Below are 11865 nucleotides of genomic sequence, written 5' to 3'. Positions count from 1 at the left end.
TGGGAGGATCGGCTGTATGTCGCTTTTTTCTGTGCCGTTGTACAGGTAGTGCTTGAGAATTGAGCCCAAAATTTACGCTGCTGAGAGGTTTGTTAAGTGAATTTTGCCCCATTTTACAACCTTTCTTGCCACACCTGATAAGTGAATCCCTGCAGTTAATAGCATGGTTGTTAAATGAATCCGGCTTCCCCGTTGACTCTGCTTGTCAGAAGGTCACAAAAGGGGATCACGTGACCCTGGGACAGAGCAACACTCATAAATATGACCCAGTTGTCCAGCATCCAAATGTAAATCACGTGAGCATGGTGATGCTGCAATGGTCGTAAGTATGAAAAGCGGTCATAAGTCAATTTTTTTCAGTGCCATTGTAACTGTGAACAGTCACTAAATGAACTGTTGTAAGATAAGGACTACCTGTAATTTCAAATGGTCAGTAAACAAATGGTTATAAGCTGAGGACTACCTGGAGCAATTCCCTCCTTGGCGCAAAGATATGAAGAGGCCAACTGGAGTGCTGTTTCCTTCCCCCGCTCGCTGTCGCCTACTCACTTTTTGCAACCTTTGGCCTGGTCAGTTTCACCAGAAAAAAACCCAAAACTAGTAAGGGTGTTCTTATGTTTTCTCCAACCTGGATACCTCCCAAAAAGTTCAGCTCCCAGAATAACTGGGAAATCCTAGTTATCAGCTGGGCCTGGAAAGACCCAGTCCAGGTTTACCCATGTTGTAGACTGTACAGGTAGTCCTCAACTTACGAACACAACTGAGCCCCAAATTTATGTTGTTAAGTGAAAAATTTTGTTAAGTGAGTTTGGCCCCATTGGATGACTTTTCTGGCCACATTTGTTAAGTCAATAACTGCAGTTGTTAAATTAGGAACGTGGTAATTCCAGCACACTGAAGAGTGTAAGGTGAGAAAGGTTGATTCCTGGGGATGAATACAGGGTTTTTAGGTTTTGCAATTGCACACAAATCTCCACCGGTTGTAAAACCACCAGTCCCGTCCCATTCATGTCAGAGGCACTTCTGGGTTGAAAGGATTATCGGTGACATCGCTGTTGTCTGGGGGATGCCCAACTAGGGGCTCCTTTCACGTCCCCATCCAGGAGCTGGAGTGAAGGACAGGAGCTCACCAGCCACACTGCAGCGCTCGGGTCTGGAATGTGGCCTTGCTGATCTCCACCCCAGCATCCTAATCACGTGAGCCTCCGTGCTCCTTAACCCACCCCTGCCATCCAATGAAACTGAGTGAGAACAAAATGATCGCTGGAAGCTTTCCAGAAGAGACTGCCATCTGTCAGAAATGGTGGGTGGGCGGGTTGGACTAGATGACCTCCAAGGTCTCCTCCAACTCTGTTCTGATTTTGATATTGTGAACCCAGTATAGACCACAGTTTCTCAACCATGGCAACTTCAAGATAGGTGGACTTCAACTCCCAGAATTCCCCAGCCAATCATGATAGCTGTGTGCAGCAATAGGGCCCACAAACCTGTTTTTTTCCCCAGGTTCTAAGTCTGGTTTCTTTGAATTAATATTCTTTGAATTAAAATGTACTAGTTGCCTTGCTGCAACATATGAAAGGTATTGGCTGTTAAACTGCCTTCCCCCCAAAAAAACATCTCCCAGTTCTTAAAAATGCAGCCCCCAATTCAAAGGAAACTCAAGATGTGATTGAGGATTCAAAGGTATCAGAGACTGCAGCTAGGAGAGCTGTTGCAAGCAAGGGCTTGATGCCTGTGGAGATTCTCAGTCATCCCGGTCCTGGTTGAACCAAAGTTGCTTTTTCAGAGGCAACTGGACTTTCTCGTTTTTCTTTGAAGACATTTTGCTTCTCATCCAAGAAGCTTCTTCTGCTCTTCTGTTCTGGTGGAATTCTCCACCATTCAGTCAGAGCTGAAGAAGCTTCTTGGATGAGAAGCAAAACGTCTTCAAAGAAAACAGAAAGTCCAGTTGCCTCGTGAAAAAAAGCACCTTTGGGACAAGCAAGGGCTTCTTTGCAAGAGAGATGCGAGGGAAACAGGCCCTGCCTTTGGATTCTATGTTGCGCTCATGCTAGGCGGGCGCTTAGGATCGCTGCCGCGCGACCCCGGATTTGCCAATACTACGACCTCAGGTCGGTAGCCCCGATAGGATCTTTAGCAGCGAGCCTGCTGCCTCCGCTTTCTCCCTCTTCGCAACCCGCGCTCGGCTTGGTTCGCGACTAGCCCCGGCCCGCCCCTGCGGGTTTCTATGTCTTAAGCGGGACACGGATGCTGGAGCGGAAGGGACGCTGGCTGCGTTCACACGATACATTTTACTTCGGGAGGGGCGAATTAATCCCTGGGGCCAGAAAGACACGGAACCTTCAGCGATTTTCGGCCAAGTAACTCCCCTAGGGAGCCAAAGTTACCCCCCCCCCAACTTGTGCGAAGGCAGCTGTTGGGTCTCTCACCACCCGCAAAAAAAAATTTCTACCACGAACGGGGGCTTCACTTGGATCCAGGAAAAGGTAGCCGGACGGAGATTACACGCCACTGCCGTTTTTCCTCGGGGTGGGGAGCCATGTTCACACGACACGGGTACTTCGCTGTTCCTATTCGAGCACATGCGCACAGCGTTCAGGTTGCCAAGGCCAAATCCTTCTTGGCCAGGCAGCCACTGAACCAGAACGATAAACACGTGGGCTGAAATGTGGTTAGTTTGTGTCTCGCGCGTTCTAGGAGCAGCCGGGCGCGTCAGGTTTTCTGGATCGCTTGATTCTGCAAAGGCGCTTCCCGCCCGCCGCTCCTCTGCCGGGATCTTAACTTGGTGCCACTGAGGCAAAAATGGACATTGTGGCATGGAAGGCCCGTTTAATAGATCGTGGCTTGATAAAGCGAGCCAACGCAGCTGCATGCCCGGTGAAGCTTCTGCAGAAGTGGGAACAGATCGCAGGTTGAGCCGTGCCTTTGCTGCCCCCTCCCCACAGTTGTGTTCTCTGGCCCCAAAGACTCCCTTCCCCTGCCAGCTTTTGGGCTGATGACGCCTGAGGGCAGAAGCTGACTTTGCCCACTCCCACCTCCCCCCCCCGCCCCAATCTGGAACCCCCCCACCCCCACCTTCAACCGGCCTGGCTCGGCGCTTAGATGTGTGATCTGCTTAACCACGGTTCTTTGTAGATTCAATCCAAACGGGCTGAGTGTGCACAACCCGCTATGGTTTAATCGCACGGCCTAAAAACTTAGCCTAAGATGTAAGAATCTCTCGAAGCCCTTAAATTAGTCTTCCTTAGAGGTAGACTGCCCCACTCCGGCGCAGCTCCATTTCTCCCACCAAAGATGCGCACGCCCTTTGCTTACAGACCGCAAATCCCTACCCCACAGCCTTTGGGGGCAGAAAATAGCTTGAACGTCGGTCATAAATGCGTCTTGCTCCGAGGGAGAAAAAAAGCCAGGTCTCCAATCCCTGCATAACGAGCCTCCGCTCAGCGACCGAAGAGGATGAGGTGAAAAGAGGATTCACACCAGGGTTTCCCCCTCCAGCTTCCCAGAACGTTTTAAATCAGGCTCCGAAACCGAATCTGCGGCGGAAAGCGGAGCTCCGCGCCTCCCGCTTTGGCCTTCGCTGCCTTAGCTCAGGGACAGGGCTGGTGCAGCCGGTCGGTGGGCGAGCGCAGCTATTCCAGAGTGAACCTGGGCGCAACCACCTTGGGCAGAACAAGGTCCCAGTCCGAGCCCTGCCCGAAAATCAGCCTCCTCTGCCGGCCAAACCAGATCTCCTTGCCCTCGCAAAGAAACCCAAGAAATGCTGCATTCCCACAACATCCCAACCGGGCACTAGCTAATTACTACTTAGCTTTGCCTCGAGGCTGTTTAGTCAAGGGGGTGGATAGTCTGCGAATCCAAACAAACTTGGTTAATCGTGGTTAACTTGGTTAATCGTGGGTAAATGTATAGCAGAATAAGGTTGAGGTTCTTTATCCCTTGTTGTGGCTGAGCCCAGCCAACTCTGACGGATCAAGCCGGAGATCACTAGCTTATTCGCCACAGCTTCGGCTAAAGTGGTGAGTTTATGATTTAGCGGGTGGTGCGAACCCAGGAAATTGGGAAAGCGCAGTCAGCCAAGTCTACTTAAGCGGGAGTCAGCGTGTCGTGGGAATAGAGCCTCGGTTAGGTAAATGTAATTACCCTTCGTTGCTCAGTGCCGTAATCACATTCCCGGCCTTTACTTGGATCCAAATTGCTGCGGACCGAGTTGGTCGTCTTTCTCTAATTTCACAGCGGCAGGAAAGTAGTTATCATTTGCAGAGATTAGTTCCTGCTTGGCAAGGGAAGGGGAGTCTCCAGGGAAGGGCGATGGCCGGGCACTGAAGCGACTCAGGGGACCCCTCTGGACCCTGGGAGGGCGAGGAGGGTTGGGGCTTTCCTGCTGATTTTCGTGGATTAATCAGACGCACCATTCTGTCCCATTGCCGACCCTCCACATTCAGGCCAATCCAGGTCCACTTCCAGATGTCCGAAGCAAACCTGAGGATAATTTGTTTGGCCACCCGCGCCGCATTACGTAGACTTCTGGAGCCCAGCCCGATCTAGCAAAGCTCTTTAACTGAAGTTCTTCGGATGCATTGAACTACAGAGTCCAGGCTCCATGTGTTGATCCAGCACGTCCGGACAGCACAATGTTGGGAAGAGCTGGCTAGTACATTTACTCCCCAAGTCACTACTATTTTATACCGTACTCGCAAATTTTACACTCGCAGTGCCCCCCCCCCCCCCAATTTTCCACGCAGCTAAACTGCAAACAAACCATATGTCAACTTTCCACCCTCCGTTTTTCATTTCATTTCATTTTACTTTTAAGTCGTGGGTCGCTTTAAGAACCCGGGGAGAGCCGAATCCCCGCCTTTTATGCAGAGTAGCCCGTTCTCGGCCGGCCAATAGGAACGGGGGAGGAGGCGGAGCCGGCTCGCCCCGCCGGGGAAGAAAGTCGCTGGCCGCGCCGAGTCGAAGCGTTTGGATCGAGCGGCGCCGTCGGGCAGGTCGGGCGCTCCGCTTGGCCTGGGCTCACGGCAGAGGCGGCGGCGGCGGCGGCGGGAGAAAAAGCCCAGCCGGCAGCTGAGTCCGGAGCTCCGGGCGCGCCGGCCCCCTGCCCGCCCGCGGCTGTCCGGCGGCATCCCCCGCTCGCCCGGCCCGCGCCGCCGATGCTCGACATGAGCGAGGAGCACGCCAAAGCCCCGGAGGCGCCGGGCAGCCCGGCCGGCACGGCCAGCTCCCTCTCGCACGTGGATTCGGACTCGGACGCGCCCTGCTCCCCGGCCGGCTCGGAGGGTCCGCCGCCGGGCTCGGCGCCGCGCTCGGCCAAGGGCGAGGCGGGGGAGGCGGACGAGCGCTTCCCCGCCTGCATCCGGGACGCCGTCTCGCAGGTGCTGAAGGGCTACGACTGGAGCCTGGTGCCCATGCCGGTGCGGGGCCACGGGGCGCTGAAGGCCAAGCCGCACGTCAAGCGGCCCATGAACGCCTTCATGGTCTGGGCGCAGGCGGCGCGCAGGAAGCTGGCCGACCAGTACCCGCACCTGCACAACGCCGAGCTCAGCAAGACGCTGGGCAAGCTCTGGCGGTGAGTGCGCGGCGCGGAGCCCGGGCGGGGAGCGGCAGGGCACGGGAGGGGGGGCGGCGGCTCTCCTCGGTCGGTCGGTCGGTCGGTCTCCCCCGCGGTCGACCCTCTTCCCAGGCTCGTGATTCAGTGCGTGTTGCAGACGACGGCTTCTCCGACTCGGGGGATCGAGCGGCGGGTTGCGTTTGGGCGCCGGAGCCCGCGGGGGCTCGCGGTCGGCCCGGCTGGGTGCTGCTCCTTCCGCCGCTGTGCGGGGACTTTCTCCGTCCGAAGCTGCGAGCTTTGAGAATCGGAGCTAACCGACCGGCTGCCTTTGGACCGATTTTCCAGCGTCGTTGCCAGCGAGCAGGCCGGGGGTATGGCCGGCTGTGGATGATGGGAACTCCATCCTTCGGTTGTTGAGAAAGCCGCGTGTCGGGCTGGCCCGGGAGATTTTTAAGCCCGGGGGGAGGCGCCGCGCTCGGGCTCAGTAAGCGGAAGAAGTGGCGGAGCGGTCGCTCAGATGCGGCGTTTGGATCAAGTTGTTGAGACGACCGACCGACCTGGGCCTGTTCGGACCTTTTTCCTGACTAAGCCGCCTTGAAAACCGATTCGACTTTCATCGGCTTCTGTCTGCAAGCAATTCCTGTCCTGTTGGGTGTCGCTTTGATGAAGGAGGGGAGCTGCGCGTTGGAAGGGCTGAAAAATTAGTAGCTCCCTCATTTTAAGTGGACACGCATGTTCAGGAGGGATCAGACTGGAACGGGGTGATGTAGTCCAAACATACGTGTGTATGCAAAACCTGGCTCTGATGGAGGTGTTTCCAAACATTGGCTTACAACATCCAAGCCTGGACATGCGCTGGCTTTTCAGGGCTACTGGAGGGGGGGGGGCTGGTAGAGCCTCTGAGAACCCCCCCTCCCCACTTTTTCTTTGAGGGATAAATCCTGAAGTTAAGGAACACATGGTGGGAATCAAAAGTGCAGCCAGGGTAATGAAGGACAGCTGGAAGGAAATTAAGGGTCAGATCAGGGACATTCCTGGAAGTTCAAAGGGATTTACTTTAAGCCCCCCCCTCCCACCCACCCTGATCTGAGCCTTTGAGGCTGCTGGCCTCTACCTGTTAAAAGGTGGCTCTTTCTAGCCCTGGTTCAAGCAACTTGCTTGAATGGCCACTGATTTTCCAAAGCTGGAAACAGGGTGCATTATAAAACAAACGAAGAGAGAGGGTATGGGGAAGGGTTCTTGCCTTCCTTTCTCTTTTTAGCCTTATATGAAGCATCACCGTGGTGCCAAATTCCTGGAATATTTCAGTATCTCACTTTTAAGCTCTAGGTGGTGAGATACTCATCTCAAGGTAGGGTCAGTTTGGAACTGTTTACAGAGAAATGGGTTCCCATCTCTTCCCAGCTTGTTGCCAATCAAGTGACTCTGAATAAACAATTTTTTTTATGGGGAAGAGGAGCCTGAACCCCTCAAAAGGGACCCATGTCACAAGGTGTAAAACACTGTATGAAAGAGATGTAACAAACTATGTTCTTGGTCGCAGGAATTAAATCAGTTTGTGGCGCCTTAGAGACTAACGATTTTATGATCCTTTGAGCTTTCCTGGCTCACACTTCTCCATAGGATCACTTTTTAAAACAACTCTTGTTGCCTATGAAAAAAAATCAAACGGTTCTCAGCTTTACTTAGAGAAAAAGGATACTTTAAAGTCCAACGTATTTATTGTGGCAAAAGATTGCATGGACTAGAACTCCATGCCCCCAGAAGCTGACACCTGGCTTCAATTTTTTTTTTTCAGGTGCCACAAGACTTTCTTTGTTTTGCTGGAGCAAGCTCAGAGCAGCTGCCCCTCTGGAATTTTCTATTAGCTTGGCTCCCAAGGTTTGCTGCAAACCTTCATTGCTCTTGAGTTACAGGGAAGCCCTGTTGAGATTTTAAGTAGCACATTGGAACAGAGCTATGTAGGGTGAAAAAGACAAGTTTACTATTCCCTGGTTTGTACTTTGCAGGCATAGGATACTGGCTGACCTATGAAAACACTTATATTTGCTTTATACGTACTTCTATTATATATAAACAGGGACGCAGTGGCTCAGTGAGTTATGACGCTGAGCTTGTCGATCAGAAGGTCGGCAGTTTGGCGGGTGGAATCCTGAGTGCCGCGTAACAGAGTGAGCGCCTGTTACTCGTCCCAGCTTCTGCCAACCTAGCAGTTCAAAAGCACGTAAAAATGCAAGTAGAAAAATAGGGGCCACTCCGGTGGGAAGGTAACAGCGTTCCGTGCGCCTTTGGCGTCTAGTCATGCCGGCCACATGACCACAGAGACGTCCTCGGACAAGCACTGGCTCTTCGGCTTTGAAATGGAGATGAGCACCGGCCCCTAGAGTTGGAAACGACTAGCACGCATGTGCAGGGGAACCTTTACCTTCTTTACCTTTACCTTATTATATATAAGTTTTTAGAAGCTCATCCTTTTTCTAAACCTGGCAATCAGAAAATGAGTACCAGGTTTAGAAAAAATGATGAGCTGAAACTATCCCTAATAAATGAATGGGATAGTTAGAAGAACTGTCATTTTGGTACAATGCAATACGGCACAGTTTAATAAAAGCCCTGTGCTTTTTCTTTCTCAGGCCACTGTCACTTAAACACCGTTAAAATTAAAAAGACAGAGGCTTTTGTTAACAACACTTTTTTGAACCAACTTTTTGAAACCTGTAAATAAACTATTTTGTTTTTATGCTACACTGCTTGACTTGGATAGGAATAATAGCTGTTACAGCTGTTTTTTTCCCTGTGCCCTTAGCTGATGTATTTTACTGTTTTAATGTTCTTTGAAAATGAATTCTTTTTAAGCCGTCTAGAAAACCCTCAGCACAGAGCAGATTCAGAATGAGTAAATAGATAAGGGGTATGCCACCTGTCTTCCCTAGGTGTAGTGTGTGTGGTCAATTGGTTTTTTTTAATTGCTTTAATTTATTTTTACTACCGTTTATTATTTATTTTGCTACTGTTGGGTTTTTTGTTCTTATTTATGTGTTTTGTTTTTAGTTTATAACTGTGTGGACTGCTCAGAGCCACATATGTATGTAAATGGGCAGTTACATAAACGAAACAAACTGGAAGATTAAAAGAATTTTGTTTGATATGACAGATCATGGGTTTACTGCCTCTCTGTCCACTGCCTTCAGTTTCTTTGGTCTCAAACAAGCCTGTGCATGACTCCAGCTCTGGTGGTTTTTAATGCTCTGTTTATGGAGCATTATGTGCCAAGGCAGCCATACGGCTCGCTTGCACGCTGCACTTCAAACCTGCCACGGCGTCTTGTCTGAACCCAGCCAATATTGCCATAAAGCATACACACACACACACACACACACACACACTTGTTATGTGCCCATTGTATCTCGCCTGACTCCAAGCAAAGCACAACAAGGCCACCCAGCGAGTTCCTGACTCGGAGGAGATTTTATTCAGGCATTCGTTGCCTTACAGCTCCCTCCTAGAGATGGTTTGGTACAGAAGCCTCTTTGCTGTAAGGCAAAAAATTTGCACAATATTTTCTTCCTCTGGAAGAAATTCCAGCCTCTCCTCCCCTCCCCCGCTGCAATTCTCTGCATGGAAGTACAAGTAGTCCTCAACTTACGACCACAATTTGAACCCAAAATTTCTGTTGCTAAGCGAGACATTTATTAGGTGAGTTTTCCCCCCTTTTACAACCTTTCTTGCCATAGTTGTTAAGTGAAAAACTGCAGTTGTTAAGATAGTAACATGGTTGTTAAGTGAATCCGGCTGCCCCATTGACTTTCTCAGAAGGTCACAAAAGGGGATCATCTTACCCTGGGACACTGTGACCGTCCTCCATGTGAGTCAGTTACCAAGTGTCCGAATTTTGACCATGTGTCCATGGGGGACGCTGCACTGGTGGTAAGTGTGCAAAATGGTCATAAGTCCCTTTTTAAAATGCTGTTGCAACTTCAAACGGTCACTAAATGTGTTTCTGTAAGTAGAGGACTTCCTGTAGCTGGTGTATTTGCCCTCCAGCAAGGTAGAGCAGGTGGTTTTTGCCCTGCATGTGTAAATACAGGCAGGTCATCCCAGTTTTCAGTTTTCTCTTCCAGCCCTGGCTTGTATTTCCCAATGAAGCTGGGCTGCACGATCAGTAATGAACGAGTTGAGCGAGTCACAATGAGCTACGTTTGCATGATTTGCTAAGCCGTAAGCTGTGGTTTTTGCAATCGGCCGTCAAGAATATACGAGAAGCCAAAACCGAATCATGGGATGGCTTAAAAGTGACATTTCTGAAGTTAGTTGGTGAGAAATTCAGAGGGGGAAAATATCCCCTGTTCATGTTTACGCCTGTGGGACCCCCAACATACAAATACATCTAAATGTTCAATTGCATGATAAACCTACATCTTCCTAAGTAGTTAGAAATCAATAAATGCTTTTGTTACAACTGTTTGCCCTGGAAGGCAACAGTTTTTGTGAAAGATTGAGAGTCTCTGTGGTTTTGGGCTGTGTCTCCTTTAGGGGCAGATTCAGCTGTTGCCAAAGGGGCATGTTCTTTCCAAAGGTTAAAGGGCATTTTTCAGGATGCAAAGCTTTGTACTTTGCTGAATCTGATGCAGTATGCTAGAAGGGAATTCTAGGCTCCAAGTGACCTTTTCTTTGAGCCAAGAAATAAGCTTCTCTAGCTTAGAAATGTGGGCACCGAGGTATTTTCCTATTCAGAAGATCGAGGAAGTATCAGTCTTACTGCAACTCAGTTTGGAGCAGAGGGACATCAGGTGTGAAATGGGTTTGAATCCTTGCCTGGCTCTCGGGTGTTGTCGTGATTTACTCAGCCCTTATACACTGCAGAGGAGAAAGAAGTGGTGGGGAGAAGAAAAACTCTATCAAGTCCTGAACTGTTGTGTAGCAAGTTGGGGAGGGGGAGGTGGGATAGAACTGTTAGCAAGATAGATGCAAATACTTTGTTGAAGCACATGCAAAATACACGCAGATGAATCTCTTACAAGTTCCTGTGTGTGCTGTGTGAAGTCACTTATATACTGCTTAAAAAGACTTTCCAAATCAAGAGCTGTCTAGTCTAGTGAAGAGAAGGACTAGGAGTGACATGATGTTCCGGTATCTGACGGGCTGCCCCAAAGAAGAGGGAGTCAAGCTATTTTCCAAAGCACCAAAGGCAGGACAAGAAACAGTGGATGGAAACTAAATCAAGGAGAGAAGCAACCTAAGAACTAAGGAGAAATTATTTCCTGAAGGTGAAAACAATCAGTGCAAGGGCTTGCCTTCAGAAGTTGTGGGTGTTCCATCACTGCTGACTTTCAAGAAGAGACTGGACAGCCTTTTGTCTGAAATGGTATAGACTATCCTGCTCGAGCAAGGGGTTGGACTCCCAAGGTCCCTTCCAACTCTCTTATTCTATGTTCTAGGAGATGCCATTGTTCCTCTCTCCTTTGGGCTGCTCAGACTCCCGCACCTTAACCGAGATTCGGGAAAACTGGGAGAAGAGCAAAGAAAAACAGAGAAAAGATGTTTTGGGGACTGGAAATGAGGTCTTCGGTTGAAGGGAGGTTGAAGGCAGTGGGTAGATGTAGCCTTGGCAAAGATAGGCTAGCCCGGGGGTAGGCAACCTTGGCTCTTTTATGACTCGTGGACTTCAACTCCCAGAATTCCTGAGCCCTGGCTCAGGAATTCTGGGAGTTGAAGTCCACGAGTCATAAAAGAGCCAAGGTTGCCTACCCCTGGGCTAGCCTTTTTCTGAATCTGAAAGACTTGATGGGACCTGCTTTCCATCATTCCTAAATGTAGAACACAGAAGGCTGTCCTTGAGCTACAGGAAAGCAGACTCTGATTTTAGGAGAAAAAACAAATCCTGACAGTAAAAAGAATTCTGTGTGATTCAGAAGGCTAGTGGGCTCCTTTTTTTGCTGGATGTGTTAAATAAAAACCTAGACAGTTATCTAAAGCAGGGGTCCCCAACCCCAGGCCATGGACTGGTACCGGGCTGTGGCATGTCAGCAACCGGTCTGCACAAACAAGCAAAGCCCCATCCGTGGGATACAGGCAGCACACAAAACCACACTCCCTCCGGTCCGCGAAAAACCTCTCTCCACGGAACTGGTCCCTGGTGCCCAAAAGGTTGTGGACCTCTGATCTAAAGGGGATGTTTTAATTTGGGTTCCAAATTAAAGGGCTGTTGAGATCTCAGGGACCCTTTTTAATGGTTAAGCTTCCCCCCCCCCGAGAGAAGATTCTTCTGTATAGGTAGTCCTCGACTTAACCGTTCATTTAGTGACCAAAGT

At 50.1% G+C, this 11865-nt stretch overlaps 1 protein-coding gene across 1 annotated transcript in view; it reads left to right on the top strand.

The window, feature by feature from the left end:
• The first annotated feature begins 4879 nt into the window (after nt 1-4879).
• Nucleotides 4880-11865, top strand: part of SOX8 (SRY-box transcription factor 8) — a 30957-nt gene continuing 23971 nt past the window's right edge. Inside the window, exon 1 of the mRNA XM_083372633.1 lies at nt 4880-5572. Within this exon, the coding sequence (XP_083228759.1) occupies nt 5157-5572 (416 nt within the window). The 5' untranslated portion in view covers nt 4880-5156. The remainder of the gene's footprint in view (nt 5573-11865) is intronic.

This window comes from Vipera ursinii (genome assembly GCF_947247035.1).
Source record: "Vipera ursinii genome assembly, chromosome: 13".
Taxonomy (NCBI): Eukaryota; Metazoa; Chordata; class Lepidosauria; order Squamata; family Viperidae; genus Vipera; species Vipera ursinii.
The sequence above is the reverse complement of the archived record's forward strand: the minus strand, read 5'-3'. Positions and strand labels throughout refer to the sequence as shown.